At 40.0% G+C, this 19981-nt stretch overlaps 1 protein-coding gene across 14 annotated transcripts in view; it reads left to right on the top strand.

Moving 5' to 3' along the window:
* Positions 1-19981, top strand: part of NFIA (nuclear factor I A) — a 254670-nt gene that overhangs the window by 202363 nt on the left and 32326 nt on the right. For 10 of the 14 annotated variants that reach the window (XM_075759241.1, XM_075759230.1, XM_075759234.1 and 7 more), the window contains 2 exons: positions 12218-12396; positions 14951-15116. In XM_075759241.1, the coding sequence (XP_075615356.1) occupies positions 12218-12396; positions 14951-15116 (345 nt within the window). The remainder of the gene's footprint in view (positions 1-12217; positions 12397-14950; positions 15117-19981) is intronic. The other 4 variants (XM_075759229.1, XM_075759238.1, XM_075759236.1 and 1 more) reach the window with 1 other exon arrangement.

Here is a 19981-nt window from a genome sequence, read left to right as displayed (position 1 = left end):
CTATGAAATTTTGTCTCATTTAGAGAAGATTATTAAGGAATTGGTCGAATGGTGAAGCATAAAAAGACATATTAGCAATTCATACTAGAAATTATTTTGAAGTGTCTCTTTTGCATTAGTGTGGTTTTACTGAGGGCAGAATAAACCAGGAGGACCCTCTTTGTCTGCACAGTGCAGGGGATGCAAAGTAGTGGAATTGCACCAAGTTGAAGCAAGGTCAGAATTGCAACTTCACGGGTTTTTGTGCTCTGTTAAACCTACTTATTGTAGTTTGATTTGTTGTGGTTAATCCCATAAAAATTATTTATTACCCTTAGACACACACCTAGATCCTGAGAAGATATTTAGGCATCTAAGTTCTATACAGATTTCCCTTGAAATTTGGATCTCAGCTATCTGGCAAATAAATCTTCTTTTAAAAGCTTTGATAATTGGTGATATAAGTATGAATAATATGAATGTTCCATTAACATTATATTCAGTGCACATCAGCCGACTCTGAATTCCTATCTTTTAGAAGTTCAGCCTTTTAGATTTGACTTGTTGATTGATAGGCCTGTAGTTAATAGGCCTTTCTGTATTTAGCTATGTTTTACCTCACACTTCTTTTTTAAGATCTTCAAATGCCTTTCTCTGCCCCTGTTTAGACACTCTGTATTTTGGACTTTTGTGTGGTTGAGAGAGGAAATGTGTCACTGGTGAGGTCTTGTTTAAATCTCATCTACAGTCTGTTTTTGCAAGACTTTTGCTGCGCACTAGGGGATATCCATTGGCTATGTGAGAAGAACAAAGACAGCCAGAATTTGAAAGAGCAAATACAATGATTACAGTCCACAAATTTTTTTTGTTTGTTTGGAAGGAGATGTCTTTACTAACTCCATGAAGAAGTAACACAGTTTCGAATCATCGTAGTTCCTAACAGGTTAAGCAAAAACTGTTCTTCTGCAACATCATTTAGAAGCATCATCTGTTTTATGCTTGTTCACAAACAAAGTCTTCACAGACTTTCAGGAAAAATCCCTCTGAATCCGTCCATGGATTCTTTGTCATCATCCTGGAAAAAACTTGTTCCAGACTTCGTTTTTTGTTCTTTTTGGACATTCCTCTTCAGTATTCTTCTTCCACAGCACATTGGCTGTGTTTCTTTCTCTTCTACAACAATCATTCTGTTAGTAAAGGGTAATATACTGAGATGGATTATTTTCTGCAAATCCAGCTTTGTTCTTTATCCCATGCCCTCCGGTGTACTCTAGGACAGTAAGCAGAAGAGAGAAGCTTTTCAGGTATCAAAAGTGGCAATGTAAAGAGTATAATGCAATCATATAAGAGGATATAATCTTTGAGCAATTCATATCCACCATTAGTTACCGGAAGTCGCACCTCTCTGCAGAAACGATAGGTACAATGTAGTACACACGTGTTGCATTCTCTTTGGATATATATGCATTATGTAAATGGTCAGTGGCAGGTCATTCTGAGTGGTTCTCAGAAAAGTAAAAGCAGGATTTAATCTTCAGTCTGCAGAGATACTTCAGAGAAAGGAAAGTCATGAGTAAGTAGGTCACCATCAGAGTAAGCTCCTCAGCCAACTAAACGATTACAAGAAGGTTCAATCTCCTTCTGATGTTCATATGTGCAAGTTTATCACTTGGATGTGTGTATGAGATGCATTTGTAAAGCATGATCAAAATAGACAGCAGAGAAGAAGCTGTAGACTATTCATGGCAGGTGTTGTCATTGACAACCAGTGATTTATAACTTCTTAGGAATATTCCCGAATCCTTCACATGCTTCCAAACATTCCTTAGAACACAGTGCACATCTTAATGCTGGGGTATCCCAGGATGCTGAGTGCCCTTCCCAGTGATCCCCACAATGAGTTGTTTTGGAAACAAGACTTGCTTGGAGAAGATCCTGAAGAGGATTTCTTGGCTATAAGGTGCTCCATTCAACAAACCAGTTGGAAAACCTCTGTTCTCATGAAATTGTCTGTACTGTACTGTGTTGTGGAAGGCTGTGCACTAGTTTCCTAGCCGCGTTGGTGCTGCTGCCAGTACTCAACCCAGCTGGGCAGTAGCCAGCAGAGAGGATCTGAGCTGGCTGACCAAAGGACCAGATGTGCAGTGAGTGTTGGTGCATGGATGCCAATGCTTCAGTGACTCCTCAGTAGTTCCAACAGATGGTGGTAAGATCCAAGTTTCTTTGGTGATAAGCTAGCAAAGTGATTCATGGAGCCTCACTTGATGATGGCAGTTTTTTGGGCATGACTCTATGAATGCACCATATGTCTTCTCTGGACCAGTGTGGTTAGGATTCAGTGTCTGGCAGATGGTAAATTGATCACCTATAGGGTGGCTTGAGCATCACTATCAGCTTTAGAATTTCTTTCAAAGCATTGAAAATTCAAGCAGTTAGATCTCTATCTCCTACGCAGCATACTTTTGTTACCTGCAAGTTAGATTATTTGGTGGTTAGTGTAGTTCACCGCAGCACTCCAGTATTGCAAAGCCATCATGTATTGCTTGGCATCTTACAAAGTTTCCCAGACATTAACCCACTTGAACTCTTTACCAGACAGTGAAGGATTTAAATATTATGGGTGACAGCAGTATTTACATAAGCGGTTCTAGGTTTCCATGTATTGCTACTTACACTCTAGTGACTTTATATCTGGAGCTGGCTGAAACGTTAAATTGACCGCGATCTTGTAAACCTAGGATATACGGCAGCCTGGGCTGTGGAGCATTCAAGCATTTCCACAGAGTATGACAGCATAGATCCTGCAAGCCAAAAAGCAAGGAAGAAAAGGCAAGGAAAGGAAAAAAAAAAAAAAAAAGAATGAGATGGTGCGTTAGGAAGATAAATGAAGGACAAACACAATTACAAGAAACAAGAAATACAACACAAAGGGAAGAACCCAAGGAAGTGGGTGTGTGAGCATAAAGAGAAGAAGGGATGAATGTCAACTAGTGGAGTGGTTCCTATTATATTAATTTCCTCCATAATAAGCATTGCCATTGAGATTTTTATCAGGGCAAGGCCCACCAGGGAAACTCTGCAGGATAGCACTCTCTGTTCTGCCAAAGTGGCAAAAACTTTATGTCACATAGCTGGGAAGACATCGTGTCCTTCTCTATCATTCTCCACAGGGTCACCAAAATACCAGTGCCTGTTAGCTGTCAGCCAGCCTCAGGCGAATCAAAGTGATAATTCCTGCTTACTTGCTCTAGAGCCACATGGTGTAAAAGGACATTTTGTAATATCCTGTTCCATACAACTATCCATGGCTGTTCCTTGAGTAACCTTCTGCTTCCCTTTGACTTTTGACAAAACCAAAGCGGTGCAAGTTCATTCCGATATAGACACCTCAGATCAGGGGATGGAAATGTCAGACAGCCAAAAAGAGAGCGCTGCACTACAAGGCTAAGAAAGTTGAGAAGAAAAGATAAAGAGCATAACGCTGACCAACAGATGAGCATCGCTTTTGCGACAGCGCAAAGGGACACTCCAGTTTATGATGTCAGGATAGCTGACTGTGTAGGTGAAGATTTTGATTTTCTCCGCTCACTTTGAAATAATATGATGCTGAAGGAAAAACCGTTTCCTAACAGATGGCCTCAAGGTCAGGGTTTAGTAATTACTAGATACCCTACCCAAACTGCCATCTACTCCCACATCCCAGGCAGGGGAGGGCAGAGAGGAAGGCTTGCAAATGGTTAAAGCTTCAGCTAAACAAAAGTCAGGAACCGTGTAATTAAAACTCTACCTTTGTTGTATTGTAAAGAGTTAGCCTGTGACATAGGAAATATTTAAAGGAGCAGGCTGTTCAGCTAATTTGTGTGTGAGTGAACTGCTTAGACAGTCCTATCCTAAATTAACTGTAAGGCCACCCACTGAGATTGCCTCATAAAGGGCCATGATTGCTCAGCTTCGTTTTGTATAACCGTTCAATAATTACTAGATAAATGCATAACTAAAAGCTCTATTACACTAATAATTTGTACTGAGATAGATGTGTGGGACACCATGCTGGGTTAATTTGTCATCCCTGCAGCAAACTTCTAAAGAGGGCTCTTTTGCAGAGGAATTGTGTTAATATGTTGCTCCAGTGAGGACATGTTAGAGCAACAAGATGACTTGGTCGCTTAATCTCCTAAAGAGGCAAAATGCCTGGAGGGCATGTGCCAGAAAGAAGAATGGGGGGTGATTAACACAGTGGACCCAGATTTAAACTCATCCTGACAAAAGGAGCTGATCTAACTGAGCAAAAGAATGAAAAAAAGGGGAGTGTTAAAAATACTAATAGGATTTCATGCGTCCCTAAAAAATAATATAAAAATAAAGTGCTACAGGACCAAAGTATTTTACCCATGCTTTTACTGATTCTGTGTTCAGTTCCTTTGCTCTCTTTGATGGATCCGTGAAGTTAAAGTATATGCTTTAAACAGTGCAGTGAACTATAATATTTTTATCTCTGCTTTATGCTAAATTCCTCTAGCTTCAGACACACACAAAAAGCACATTATTGCTTTAAATATGGAACCCATGTTTAAGCATCAGAGCTCGGGATTTTCAACCTCCTCTATTGACAGAACCATAAATCATGTTAAAGTTAAGTGAATTACTGTAGCGTGGAACTATAGCTTTAACAATGTTTATGTAGTATCAGCTTACCATCTACAGAATGAAAGGGGAAAAAAACACTGATATTAGAAATGGGAATGTGGAGTCCTATTAACTTAACAGCAATATATCACTCCAAAGTCACAGATTCCATTACCATGCCCTTTTTAGTATCAAAGCAGAATTATATCATCACACACATAAAGGTTGTGGTTTTTAAGAGAATTTACATTTCTATTGTAAACTTATCAACTGCATTTCATTATAAGGAAGACATGATATATTCTCCTAGCAGTAGTTTTTATCTTATATATGGGAATACATCATGTGTATTAAAAAAAAAAAATATGCAAAAGTTGCCAGCATTTCATGTGAAGTAGGAATTCTACAAATAGGTTAAATTAGGGGTTTTTTTTGACCTCTAGCTATGGTCTTGGAAGGGAGGAGTGCTTGCTATAGGATTGGTTTTTATTTCTGTACCTATGTAATCAGTTTGATAGTATTCTGATCTCCTAAAGGCAGAACAGTTTTGACATGTTTTAAAACAATCTGCTCGAAATAGCTAACTTAACTGGCCCCCTGCCTATGCCAGAATCTGGAACCAGCGCTCAGTTCAGCTCTACAGGTTTTCAAAAGCAGCCTGTAATAGTCACAACCCAGAGTACACCAATAAACCCTGTGCCCAAACACAGCTTTAAGTATATTTTCCTTTTGCTAGGAACTCCGTGGGCTCTGGCAAAATGTCCTTCTGCCTCCCACTTGCTACTGCAAAATCTCTTACAGCAAGAGTGTTCCTGAACAAAGGGTCCAGGTGCCTTATGCCACTCTGGTCTTCAGAGCAGGAAAAAGGGGCCGATAGCCAGCCTGACCTGGAGATACCATGGGTGTGTTTTCTCAGCAGTGCTTAGCCGACCACCTACACTTGACTTCTGGAGCTGAGAGACGGATATTCTGCAATTCACTCCTTTTTGATGTCCATGGGCAGGAACAGATCCTCCATCCATCATATTTAGGGTATTTGTATATCTTGCATTGGTCAGCTATATATATTGTATTTTGAATGTTTCATTTATGTTCACCTAGGTAATGTGGAAGTATTGATTTTGCCCATGTCAAGAGGGTAAGGCCTATTTTTCTTCTGTCGCCCCGTGATTTCCCAGCCTTGTCACTGCAAATGGGAATGCAAGGCAGGATCAGTTTGAACTTAGGTCATCCACGGACCTGACAGACATGTTACTAAACAGCCCCTTTGCACCATTAAGGGACTTAAGCAAGACTCAAGTTTTCCACTGATCTGCATTCCCTTCAAAGGGCTGGTCCTAGGACTGGTCAGTCCTACCCTCAGCAGCTCAATATTTAAGTAGAGGCAAGTGCTTGCTAACCTGAATAAGAGATTGCTCTACATTTATCACCCTAAAGTCTGTTCCTAACGGGCAGTAGGAAAAATTGGGACTTTGAGAAACCTTTGAAAGAGTTACGGGGACACAGCTCCCATTGAAATTCAAAAGCAGTTAATGAATTCTCTGAGGACCTCTGCAAATCCCAGCCCAAGTTTCTTAATTATTTTTTTCTTGTTTGGGTAACTGCTTTCATCACAAAAATCTGTGGGCTTAAAGCTATTGTTTTAGGCTTCTATTCTTTACCTCTTGTATTGTATTATACACAGAAGTGTAAGTTCCTTTCAACAAATTTGGATTATTGCCAGATCTCCTTATTAAAAAGTCACTCTTCATATTTCCGATAAACACAGCTGTTTCATGGTGTTTGAAAGCATTTCACATCAGCCAGCATGGTGGCTTAGCCAATTAGTACTCTAATATGGTCAATTTTCAGAATAAGTACCTTTGGGGTACAAAGGGTGGGATACATCTTGCATAATTTGAACTGGCACTTGCATCACTTAAATGCCAGGAGAAAGCTTACAGCATGCAGGGAGTTAAAGCAAGTTAGAAGCCTGAAGTGGAAATATCTAGCAGAACAAACTGTTCTATAACATTTCCAGGGAAATGACTTTTAAAAAAATACTTTCTTAATTGTAATGAAGCCAATTATAATAGCCTCAAAAACAAGCTGATAAAAATGATCCTGTTTCATTATGATTATAATGTTACTATTTCTAGGAAGATTGATCAATGTTTAATGAGCTATTAATAAAGGTAATTCTCACTTTATAGAGAAGGTATCTGAGCATTGTGCCCTGGTGAAGCCAGTCCACTGTTGGCCTGGTCTGGTGGACTAGCCCTTTGATTCCCTAGACCTCTACTTTGAACAGGCGAGGAGTGCAGGGTGATAGCTGGCTTTTCCTGAGCGGGAGAAGAGCAACATTAAATGACCTGTTCAAAGACTTCAAACAACTTTATGAAGAAAGAAATTTCATCCAGTCATCTGGACTTGAAGGGGTTGGCAAGGCTTTTTGGAAGACGAGAGGGAAGGTGGATGGATCAATACGTCTCCCCCATACATTGGGCTATGCTGGTGGAGAAATCTGTCTGAGCACTGCAGGTGCAGCCATGAAGTCCCTTTAGCCCATGAGTGAGGGCTCCCTGGAAGAGAGAAGATCCCATGCATCTTTATTAGGACTGCTCCTGTGTTCCAGGAGAAGGGCACTAAATATCTGAAGAAAACTGTAACCTGTTTCAAGTTAACTGATTCTTTATTATCTGATCATTCAGTTGAATAGAATTCACAATTTTGGCTCTTCTTCATTTGCCTTGGGCATGTGAAGTGCTAACCTATTCAATGAATGCAATTTATTTTATTAGTTAGTTAGTTTGTTATTGGCTGCTACAAGTCAAGAAGGGAAAAGACAAGACTGGCCTGCATAATCAGATGTTTGAATTCAGTATTCTGAAAAATCCTCTTACTTCTGTGCTGCACAGCACCACAAACTCATAAAACACTAAAAAATCCAGTATAGTGCGCAACAGCTGTACTGCATAATTACTTGGCCCTATAGCAGTAGTTTTAAAATACTGGTATATCTGTTGCAGGCCACCATACATTATCATCTCATTTTCAATAAAATGTCTGGGATGTTTCAGATGAGCTTCAATGGAATTACAATCATGTGTGCTTTGAAATATTTATGCTTGCCTTGAGATGGAAGGATAATTCCTGCCTCCAACTCCCACACACAAATAACAGATTTAATAACGCCAGATAGTCCCAACTCCTCCATACCTACAGCAGGTAGAAATGAAGTTCTGATCTGGAATACACATATTCTCATAGGTTGTAGAACTTATATTTTATGTCATTTAGTGAGGTCACTAATAAAATATAAATGTCACAGGCTGAAAGACGCCAAGAGAAATACGGTTTGGCAGCATGGAGCTGCTTAGGGATACATAAATAATAAGTCAATAAGTGAATAAATAATAGACAAAGACCTGTTTTATCTTCCATTTGAAGATCTCAAAGAATTTACAGTCGCTGGTTGAGACTTGTAATATCCCATCAGAAGCACATAAGTAGTAATAGCCCCTTGCATCACTCTAGGCATGGTTTTCAGAAGAAATGACTTAATAATTTTTATTAAGCATTTCTGAAAATGATGACTGTAGGGGCTTGTCCATGGAACGGTCACTTGCCCCTTTCAGAGGCAAACAAGGAGAATAGCAACCTGCTCCACTACCTCACGTCCTTTAACTGATTAAAAATGCTTGTGAGGATCCATATATTTGGCAACACGGTTGCGTTCTGCACTCAGAGCTTGTTTGAAAGGCCATTTTTGCGTACACCTTAGTTGGTGCCCACAACACAGCTATCAGAGTAACGGTCTGTATTTGGGCCAGCCGTTTGTAGACTTTAGCATTTCATTCGCTCTCTGTAGTGTAAGGCAGGCACACTTGTAATGTTGATCAGTTTAATAGTAGTAGATTCTTCCTCTGATCAAACAGCCTCTTCTTTTGCCACTTGAGAAATTTGGTATTTCCCAGTCAGAGACTGCACAAACAAACATTTTGGAGATCCTTATTCCATTCGTTACTTCTTGCACTAATCTATCTACTCTGAGAAAATAAACCCTACGTGTCAGTATAGGGCACAGACTGAGGACTGATGTCTATTTGGTCTTGTTTCCTTCCCCCAGTCTTTCCCGTGCTCAGCAGAAAGCCCTTCGAGGCTGTGCTGAGGAGTTGACCCAGACACCGAAGAGGAACCACTTTCTCCTTCTTGCGGCACTTCACCTTCCTGAAGGGTGGTTGATCGTTTCTGCATTCATTTTTCTTCTCTCTCTCTTTGGCAAGATCACTGACAAATGCTTTCCGCTTTGTTTTCTACCCTGACATGCTGAGGAGGTCAAGGCAACAGAGAAAGACCCAATACTTAGATGCCTATGAGTATTTCTAATAACCACAACACATCTTTCATATAGCAAATCAAATTGCTAAATGAAGAGCCGTATCTCGGAAAAGCTAAATACAGTGTGGTCTCAAGCCTAGCTTTGAATTTCCACATGTTCCCTCAGTACAATTTTTTATTCCTTCTTGTTTGATGGAAATAGCATTTTTATCTCCCTTTCACCCAGTGAAAGAAAAAAGGAATGAATTTGTTCCCAGATGTGTACAAAGGACAGTGCAGTTGCATAACAATTTCAAATAATATTAACAGATCTGGTGCTATTTTTTTATAAATGTTTAAAAAAATCCCAATCTGTTTTTTACTTAATTAGATGTTTGCCACATAAATTTTCATTTCTCACTTTTATCTTCATCCTTCATCTTTCATTTGGCATACAAGAAAAGGGAGAACTATAAAAATAGATACAAAGGAAGAGAGGAAGAATATGGTTTATATCAAAAAAAGGACAGAAAACTTGTATGCTAATGAAAATTTTGTTGTAGTCATCGAAATGATTACCACCACCTTTTGTTGAATGAGTATTCGTGGCAAAATATTTTGAAAAGCTCTAAAAAGACTGTTGCTCCCAGGAGAAGGTGCTGATACATTCGTAGCCGTGAAGTAGCTATGACGTAAGTGTCATTAAAGCAGTTACACCTCAGGGGTTGGTGCAGGTGAGATCAGAGGCTGGCACTTTGGGTGGAATTCACCTAACTGAAGGTATGTGTGTAGACTGGAGGTATCTACCTTGGAGCTAGTACCGGTGGCCTCCTTTCATATCCACTGGTGAGCCGGTCAGTGTGGTCAATGAAGTCTAGTCAAAGGCAGTGGTCTATTTTTGGATGAGGTGAACGGCTCGTTAGACACCATTAGTTCTGTTTAGTTCTCCATTGATTCTAAGATAACTAGCTCCACAGTAGACACCCACATTTACTAAGGTGAATCCTACATTATCTCCACCTTTAATAGCACACTTCAAAGTTACAGCCTCTCCCAGGAGTTTGGGGACAGGAAAATAGCCTTCATTTCTTCCTTTGAAGGTTTGGGTTCTTTATCTGAAGAGTTTTCAAATATAGTGTAATTTAAGATGCAAACTGAGAACAAAACTATTTGTCTTGAAAGTGAATAAGAAATAATTAACTAGGTTTGTAAAAAAAACAAGAGATAAGCCCAGATGTGCAGACAGGTTGAACGGGCTGGGCACACAGGTGTTTGCCTTGGCCGCGGAATAACTGTCAACATTTCCATAACAAGGAGTGCGGGATATGCTGCTGCTTGTTTCCTTTTCCCAAGTGCAGCATTGCGGAGCTGGAACGGCTGTGGGAAGATGCTTTTTTCCAGTTCAGCCCACACGCCACAGTATCTAGCTGTTGTAAGATAGGTATAGCCCATGCTTTCAGAAGAGTTTCTCTGGATATACAAGTACTTTGATCAGAGATGGCTGAATGCTGCATGCTGCCTTTTGGTTCCTCATCTCCGTACTTGCTTTCAGTGGTGTTTTCCTGTTTAGTACTGCACATTTAGTATGTGTTTCTGTCGTGAATATTTTAAACAGTATTTAGGGGAGGAGACTGGGAAGATGCGTGGGGTTAACAGGGGGAATTTTCATGGCAAGGATGAGAGCTTCATATTCATCCCATATCAGCACCCCAGGCACGAGTACAGCTCTTTTTGGTGATGGTGTCAAAGCAATCATTCCTATGCAGTCGTGGAGAAAGAAGTACATAGAAGTGCTGCCCAGCCAACCCTTAATGAATGTTTATAGGATAATGCAGTAGGTTTCCTTGCTGCTGTCTCTGAGTACATGTTTTATCCACATCTTCAGGCTCTGAGTTTGCTAATGGTTTAATAATGCTTAAGAAAAAAATTATTAATAAACTGTCATATTATTAAACTGGCAATGAACAAGACTAAGAAGCAGATTTTAGCTTTTATTCAACTGAGGGTTTTTCATAACATTCATCATGAAATGAGTGTTTGCTCGTTTGTATTTGATTTTTGTTAACTTTCATGCATCTCTCCAATTTTTCCAAAAGTGCCAAAGGCTTTTTTTCCCTCTTGTATATTTAACTTACTTCAAAGCCAACACATGAATTTCTGCAGGATATTTCCTCCCTTGCATAGCCTTTATCTAATCGGTTATGTGTGGTATACCAGTGCAGTATATGCACATGGACACCCTTGAAAGATTACTAGGCTAGCACGCCAAGGGAGCAACAGGGATGTAACGGTGACTGTTTGGTGAGAAATAAACTCCAATTTACAGATGAGCTTGTGCGCAACCGGATCAATTGGCCATTCAAAAGGAAAAGTGAATTCTCGTCTTTGAGGGGAAAGGGAGAATTCATAGCACTATGAATGGCAGCAGTTGCTACCTCATGGTGACAACTAACAGTGGAAAGCACTGTTAGCTAACAAGGGTCCAACCCAATATATCTTGAAGGCCAAGGAATTGGGCAAAGGTGTCACATAACGTAGGAGAGCATAAGGCTTTTCAGCTGCGCTTGTAGCTCTGCTGAAATCAGCTGAGGGTAAAATCTGTCATTGCCAATGGGCTTGTGTACATTACACCTTTACACCTTCACTGTAGTACATTCTCCAGCTGGCTTGTTGGCCCATAAATTCACCAAATTAAACTTCATCCCTGAATGCAACCTAGGGGCTTGCTGAAGATGTGAGCCTAACATTATTCAGGAGAAATGTAAATGTAATTTTCAAAACGATCTCGCCACTTTGTGCATGTTCATTAGATGCAAACACGTTACTTAAAATAAATGTTCCTAAACTGAGGTGGAAGAAAAAGACCAACAACAGGAAGCATTAGACCATCTTTACATTACCAGCCATTTAGAGTACAATATAAAATGGATTCAGATGTGCAAATCCAAGTTATATGAAATGTCAATTAAATCAACCCTTATCTCCAAAATACATTTTTTTATTGCCTGATTGATTAGGACTGCTCTTAATGTGATGAATAGTTTTCACTTTCACAAAGGACTGCTGATTCCTTTATACGTGTCCACTAAAAACACAGAAAATCCTTTAAAATGTCTGGCTCCGTTTGCTTTCAGGATCTAGATGAAGTGAGTGTAGGACACAATGTGGTCTAATATATTAATTGTGAAGATCAGATGTATAAACAATACTGTACATTTAAAAAAAGACTAAAAGTAGAACTACGGTAGATTTAAACTTGTTTTATTTTCCAAAGGCAAAACTCTATATAACTTCTTTGTTTTCTTTCCTATAGCAAGTCCACATGCAACACCATCGACTCTTCATTTTCCAACATCACCCATTATTCAACAGCCTGGGCCATACTTCTCACACCCAGCAATCCGCTATCATCCTCAGGAGACTCTGAAAGAGTTTGTCCAACTTGTCTGCCCCGACGCTGGTCAGCAGGCTGGACAGGTGGGGTTCCTAAATGTAAGGAAGCCGTTTTTATTTCTTCAGAAGTGTTTGTCCTATGTAAAATTAACCATGGGATTATGGGATTATTTTAACAGCATGTTGCATACAGGAACACACCTTGAATAGTCGTTGGAAGAAAAAAAAATAAAAAATGCTGCTACTGCAAAAATATTTAATACAACAACAGAAAACCTCCCCAAAAAACCACTCGACCACATTGTGGTGATATTAACTTAAACTGTCAGAGAAGCCGGTGATATGGTGACCTTTTGGGTCCCTCCACAAATGACTTTGCTGCATGCGTTGTAACCCTGGTGGAACTAGGGTTAACAAAATATGAAGGCAGAATAATTTTTATTAATTATTTTTGAAGTTCAGGGGAGAGTGGGGGGGGAAGGAGCAGGAAAAGGGAGGGTGAGAAACAGATGTTTCAGATCAACTAAGTTCATTAAAGAAAAAAAAAATACTGCCTTATAGCACTTTAGATCAAGTTGACCAGTACTTGAACTCAAGATGTTAAAAGTACAGTTTATTATGGTTTGTTATTTCTGTAAGCAGTTATCTTTTCCCCTTATCTCTATGAAAAATTAAGCAGAGTTCCAAAGCTTCAAATAACCATTTTCATTTTTTTTTAATCAAATAAAGTGAATCATCTTGCTATTATTGAAATAGCATTCCAGTCAAATACAGAATTTATAAATTTTATGTAAATCAAATCTAAAATAATGCTCTGAATATTTCATGAAATGTAATGCATGTAACTTTTTCCAGCCAATGAAGTAATAACTGGCAAAATTACCGTTTCTCTCCTGACATACATACGATTGAAAGCGTTAATGAGAATTAGTTTAATTATTAGCATCTAATTTATTACACTTATTTAATAAGCTATATTGTTCTCAGTGCTTTCCTTTCCCTAGCAGAAAAACTGACTCTACTTAGTCCAGCCAGTACTGGCTTTGAATAATGTCTGCAATATGTTAGCAGATACATTTATGTCTAGACAACAAATCAATATAGTGCTTTTCTTTTTCCTTGAGTATTCATTTGCTTAATTTATCCCAAACCATTCAGCATTATGAACTGTTAGCACACTCACAATGAACATGCAGCAGGGGTCTTCTTGGCAGGAAAGGGACCTAATTGTGAGACAAGATAGTGTTTGAGAGATGTCACTAATATATTAGTTTATTAAAGGTACTAGATGTTGGAAAAATAAATATCCCTGAAGGATCGCTTCTTGCTGCAAACGCTAGTAACTGCAGTCTTTGAAGTCAGTGGGAATGCTGTTAAGTTAAATGCAGATGAATTTGAGGCTTATTTATGCCCTGAACCATTTTTGCTCTAGCACAAGTGTGATTTGCCACCTACATGACTTCCAGGCCCTTTGTCAGTGCCAAAGCAGGTGAAATGAAAATAAGGTCCCAAGCATTTGCCAGTCTGAGTATTTTGTCCCCAGTAATTCAGGCTAATGGAAACCCTAACAGGAATTAAAATATTGTTTTCTTTAGCGGTACTTAGAATATGGATCTGTGTCTAAAGCTGAGCTTTTATCATCAATGGAAAAGCCAATGCTCAGTGCCAGAAGAACTGCAGTGAGATCAATTTGTAGAGTGCTGTCAAAAGTGATCTCATCATTTTTGTCACTAAAATGGAACACCTGATTCGCAGGCTGTCCTGCTTTCTCTTTATAATGGTATTTGGCATCTATCCCTATGGTGTTCAAGTGTCCAGGCTGTGTTACATTTAAAATGTAAACTTAACAATTTGAGGGAAGGGGTGGCTTTTTTTTTTTTAAGCCTGCTTTTTCTTTTTGTGATACTTGAAAACACTTTTACTTATGGGCAGGTTTTTCTGGTGATTAACTGAAAGATGACACTTGTATAGCTGGGCCCATTCTGCCAGTGACTGACCACATCCCAGACTGAGGGGAGGTTGTTGGGTTTTTTTTCCCAGCATGTAAAACGAAGCAGCTCTAAGTTCAGTCATTTCTCCATATGATCCTAATGGCAACTAAATGGTGAGCTATGCTACTGCTAACTCAAAAGGGATGTGGGAGAGCAGTTACTTCAATATATACATGTTCATTTTCCTGTAATAAGATATCAGCATGACTTTAAAGACCACCAAAAACGCTTGTTTTTTCTCCTAATGAGCAGTATCTTTAAGAAATTTACACTCAAGTCTTAGGCACTGATATCCTAAGGGGATAACAAAGGCAAAAACTGGGGGATTTCAGGGGTCAGAAATGCTGCTTCAACTCTCACTGAGCATGAGTTAGTGGCTGCAGGAAATGTAAAGAGCAGTAGAATTTAATCCAGGGCAGTTCAGACCAGCTGCTAATAGGACCAATGTTTAAAAGTGAGAATTTCCGTAGTTTCACAAGGTTCACAAGGTCTGAGACAAAGTTACTTGAAGTCTATGGAGAGTTTGACCCAGCACTTTCTTTGCCACCTCTGAAATAACTGTAAATGTATTGCACATAGCTTTCGACTAGAGTGTTATTACTAGAGGTTCCCAGCAGCTGATTTTTAGTATAATTTTTGTCTGTTTGCTTGTTTTTTGGCAGCCCAATGGTAGCAGCCAAGGCAAGGTGCACAATCCATTCCTTCCTACCCCAATGTTGCCACCACCACCTCCGCCACCAATGGCTAGGCCTGTGCCTCTGCCAGTGCCAGACACAAAACCTCCAACTACATCAACAGAAGGAGGGGCCACCTCTCCCACTTCTCCAAGTAAGTATAGACGCAGCGGGAACCAAGGGCTAACCATCACCAAGTATCAGCTATTCAGAGATGAGGACTGGACTAGCTCTCGGGAAGTAGGAGAGCCCTCCGCTCTGTATATGATGGACAAAATTCTGAGCCGAATTTATATTAACGAGAAAAAAAGCTAGCTTAAGGTTACAGTTTTATTTCTGACTTTGTTGGCATTTCACATAACCACGGATGAGAGAAATCGAGGCCAGTAGCTAAGCTGTGACTCAGATCTGGGACTTTTGGGATCTTGTTTACTGTCACGAGGAGGCAGTTTGGTATCTCAAGTCAGGCTTCAGAGGATAGATACTACGTGGAAGTCAGGCAGATAGCCTCATGAAAACATGCTGCTTACACATACTGGGCTAAACTAACAACTCGTTCGAGTTCACTTCATTTATAGTTCTTTAGGGAATAAGTCTTCCTAGATTAACCCAGACGTCCTTCCCTTATGACTTGGTTCCCGAGCCCTGCATTTTGGGCAAGAAGCTATGGTATTTCTTAGGCCCAGGGAGAAAGCTTTAATCCTCTCTCCACCACCCACACGGCTCCCATATGTATTTTGTGTAGCCACAAGTCAAATATACAAATTCCTGGATACACACTTGGGGATACCACTTTGGACTCACTCTGCTGGGAAACAAATGTGATTCAGCTGGATTTGATGCTTTAAAAAAGTCTGGATGTTCAGGGAGTTAATTGTGAAATGATTTAATGAAGCTATGCTCAAACTGACATTTAAAAACAAAAGGGAAGCTTTCAGTGCTTTAATGGCAACTGTAGGGGACTTGTTCCACAGTGAAGGGAGTCCAAATAACATCCACAAACAAAAATCAATCTAATCGAAAGAGCAAATCCCTTTGTGTGCTTTTCAAGCTTATTATTTAAATGCTATATGCAACCATTGCTTGATGTGCAAAGAGGTATTTGCTATTCAGACCATGTGAAGCCTACATTTTTAAAGCTTTATATACTGTTCAGGAGATTTGCACAGGTTCCAAGGGGCATTTTTAAAATCTGGTGGTTCTTGGAGTTTTGCATTGCCTTCTGCTACGCGATAGTGCACAACTGCAAACTCAGCAAGATGCTCTGGCTCGCTTAGAAATTAAAATGGGTTTTAGTATGAGACAGTCTGGTAAGATTGTGAACGTGGTCATCTAGAATCAGGACTTCTAGAACTGATCAGCAGATTTTTGTTGAGCTAAGAAGTTGATTCATTCCCTCCCCTCCACTCGTCTTTCTGACCTTAGACCAACACTCGTGCTATCAGAAAGTTTTAACACTCTCTGAAGGGAGATACCGTCTTTTAAGTCCTATCAATAAGATTCAGTGGTGGAATCTAAAAGGTTAATGTTTAGTCATAGTTATCACTGAATACAGTCAGCAATGCCTTACTATTTCCTTGTCTTCAGAACCGGGAAAAATGAAACTAGGTCAATGTATATTTGTCATTACGGTTGTGACTCAGTTTACTGGCAGCGTGTGGTGTCTAAAAGAAAAAAATTCCCAACGTCATTTTAGCAGTAATCTTAATTTTTGTGATACTGTGATCATGTAAACAAGCCAAATGCTTGTCTGGCCTGATTCTCAGCTGGCATAAAAACTGTCATTTGTCTGCTGAAGTTCGCAGAACACCAGCCATTGGTATCGGCTCGGGCTGGTCACTGTGGCTCAGTGTTCATCAGACAGCTGCCACGTTAATTGGGAACCGAGGTTTTCTCAAGAGCAGCCAGTTAATGGTATTTAAACAAAAGATTAGGAAAATAATTACTGTTTGTTAATTAGCTACGCTGATGTCTAAACATATAGTTCTGTACATATTCAGGCATGCATCTTCCTTTTTGGTAAGGGTTTTGAATAACAGTGACTTGAGTTGTAAAGAAGCATATAATTTAATTTAGGGACCAATTTTACAGAAAAATAGATTATAGGAAATACTTTCTAAGAAAAAAATACTACATATATACCAAAGCCAGTGGAAGTGGCTGGCCGCATAAGGAGAACAACAAACCGAAGTTCATAGCCTTGAATTGAGAATTTACCGGCAGGGCCCACTGGACTCCATTTAGTGTGTCAATCAGTACCAACCCTCCATTTTCATCGGTGTTTATTTTTTTTCTTAACTAAATATTGGCCTTCAAATAGCAAGCGCAGATTCACCAGAGTTTCATAAAAGCTGCACAAAAAGGTGTTTTCCATGGTTACGAACTGGTCGAGTGCACCGGTTCTGGGAGTGTCGCTGGGTTATGGCTGACTGCCCTGCAGAGCTTTAGGATATTGGAAAGTCACTTATGCAACAAAGGCAGGAATGATGTTAGATTTTGGCCAGACTTGCTCCTTAGCTGTGTGGAGGAGAATGAAGGCCCCCCCCACAAGAAAATGGAGTGAAAAGGGTTGGCATTTGCTCCATTCTCCTTCCCTTTTTTGGTCTAGCAGAAAGCCCTCTGCAGAAACAAAATGCAGTTACGACCCTACCAAAAATTGGAATATGGCCTTCCTGAGGGGTGCAGGAGCCAGGAGCAGCTGTTCAATACAGCGTGGCCTCCTGGGAACGAGAGCTAAAAATCACAACAAGGTGGTTAATGATTCTCAGAGCAATAGTGAAACTCTCCAGCTGTGACATTAACCAAAACATGAATGTTAGTGCTGTCCAAGGAAGGAAGAGCCCCTGGAGATGCACACCGGGGATTTGCCGCTACTGGGTGGCCAGGCATGCTCTGGGAGCTGAAAATTTCAGCTGCGAATCCTATCCCTCTGGAAAGCCAGCATTTTCCTCAGTGAGATGACACAATGGAGATGGGATTCATGACGTTTGGGAGGGGTCATTTTTCCTCCATAAAAAGCCTTTTCAATAGAACACATCCGTGGTATCAGAAGCAGTCCCAAAATTATCTTATCTCAGATCTCTGCTCGATTTTGTTTGGTTGGTAACTCATAACAAACAGAACACAATATTTTCGTGAACTTGACGGTTTCTGGGTTTAATACTCATTGCCCAAAGAAAACACCACCTCCATTAGATGCCAGTTGGGCTTTATCGCTATCATAACTGAATCTGAGTGTTAGAATCTGTGGCCCTCATTCCAATGCAGAGTCTAAGATACTGCCATCCTGTACACCATGATTTTTAAAGAGCTTTTTTAAACTAAATGTTATTTTCTAAGGTTCACAACGCTACATGGAGAGAAACGTAGCTATTTTCCCTTGTTGGGCAAGATCGTTATCGGTTAATGTCCCTTTGCACAAAGGAGTTTTCGTGTTAAACAGCATTTATGTCAGGATGAGAAGAATGATCTTGTGGCTATAGTACTGGATTCATAATCAGATTGGATTTCTCTCCCCTTCTCTGCTATGCATTGACTGAGCACCCTCTGGGCAAGCCATTTGAGCTTTCTGTTCCCTCCTTTCCCCATCCATAAAAAAGAGGGTGATGACTGTATCATTTAATTTGTTAGAATTTGCAGTTCCCTCTCAGATACTCAGCTGCAGAATGCATTGCGGTAGGAATTGCTGTATTGCACCGCGTTCCTCTGGTTAATTCTCTCGCTACAACTCCACAGCAGTTAACCGACTCCTAGTCCTTTGCGAAACAGCACAGCTCTTCGTATCAAGCACATGTACCTGTCGTTTTGGTCTGTAAAGGAGAGACCTAGTTGTACATTAGGTTATCGCTCACCTCAATCATCTTTACCAACCAAAAGTTTTATCTTTTTAATCCAGAACTGTCTGATAAACTACACACTCCTATACTTCATAGAAATTATTTCAGGAAAGTATATTTTAAATTAACATTGTCCTACTGCAGGCAACTTTAAAATAGATGACATTCCCAAAACTGTTTGTTTGTCTTGTCTTTCATACAATTTCTTGCCATTTTGGCTAAATATCAAAACTGTCTGTGTGAGCAAATGTTCTTTCTCTGCCAGCTCCTGTTTTGCTTGTTCCTGAAGTGAAGCATCATAGCAAATTTGTGGCATCACATTCATTTCCTTGGCTATGGGCTATGATGTTGCAAACAATCCTTAGTGAATTCCAGTAGCGGAAAGACTAGGCTGGGCAGGAAGATGGGCCAGCTATCAGCTAGTGTAAACTAGTGTAGATCTATGCAATTTCCATGGAGCAAAGCTAATGAAGATCAGGAGAAGATCTGCCTGAGAGACCTTTCCATGCTTTGGCTTTTCCCTTCCCTAAAATGAAGTTTGAAGACCCCACCATAGGCTTAGTCTATGTATACTATAATAGAATATGACCCAGCTTTAACCAGTGAGAACAGTTTGCCCCGTCCCAATCCCAGGACAGAGTAGAGGGATCAGAAGTGGTAGGACTTCCAGAAATCCCACCTCCGTGTCAAAAAGGGCATTTGTATGAAGACAGTAAGATGCGGCTAGAAGCTGTGTTGGTGATGGTCTAAGTAACACTCAGTACTGCTCCCTTTTCTGAACCAAATTCCACCGTAACAGGAGTCACTGCTAATGTGTATTCCATGTCAGTTTGATATTCGGAGCCAAAATGGCCCCTTGAAATTCACAAACATCTCGTGACATTTTACATTGAGGTGGGACTAGCATTTTGGGAGAGTCCAGTGTAAAGCCTGCTCTGCATGTGTGTAGTTTTGGTACTCTTCGCTTCTTGGCTCTAGCAATGTAATTATGTGCCCTTAAGGAAATACCAAACTGACATCCGAGTATTTTCAGAAAGCAAGTTAAACATAGTTTGAAGCATTAGGGAAGAAAGGTATACATAGTAATTCACCCGGCAACGTTTGAGGGGACTGTTGTGCGTATTATACAGTTTTCACATGTTTTAGAATTTTTGTTTGAACAGAGAAGCCATTTAAGACAGTG

This window comes from Balearica regulorum, chromosome 8 (genome assembly GCF_011004875.1).
Source record: "Balearica regulorum gibbericeps isolate bBalReg1 chromosome 8, bBalReg1.pri, whole genome shotgun sequence".
In the NCBI taxonomy this organism is placed as follows: domain Eukaryota; kingdom Metazoa; phylum Chordata; class Aves; order Gruiformes; family Gruidae; genus Balearica; species Balearica regulorum.
The sequence above is the reverse complement of the archived record's forward strand: the minus strand, read 5'-3'. Positions and strand labels throughout refer to the sequence as shown.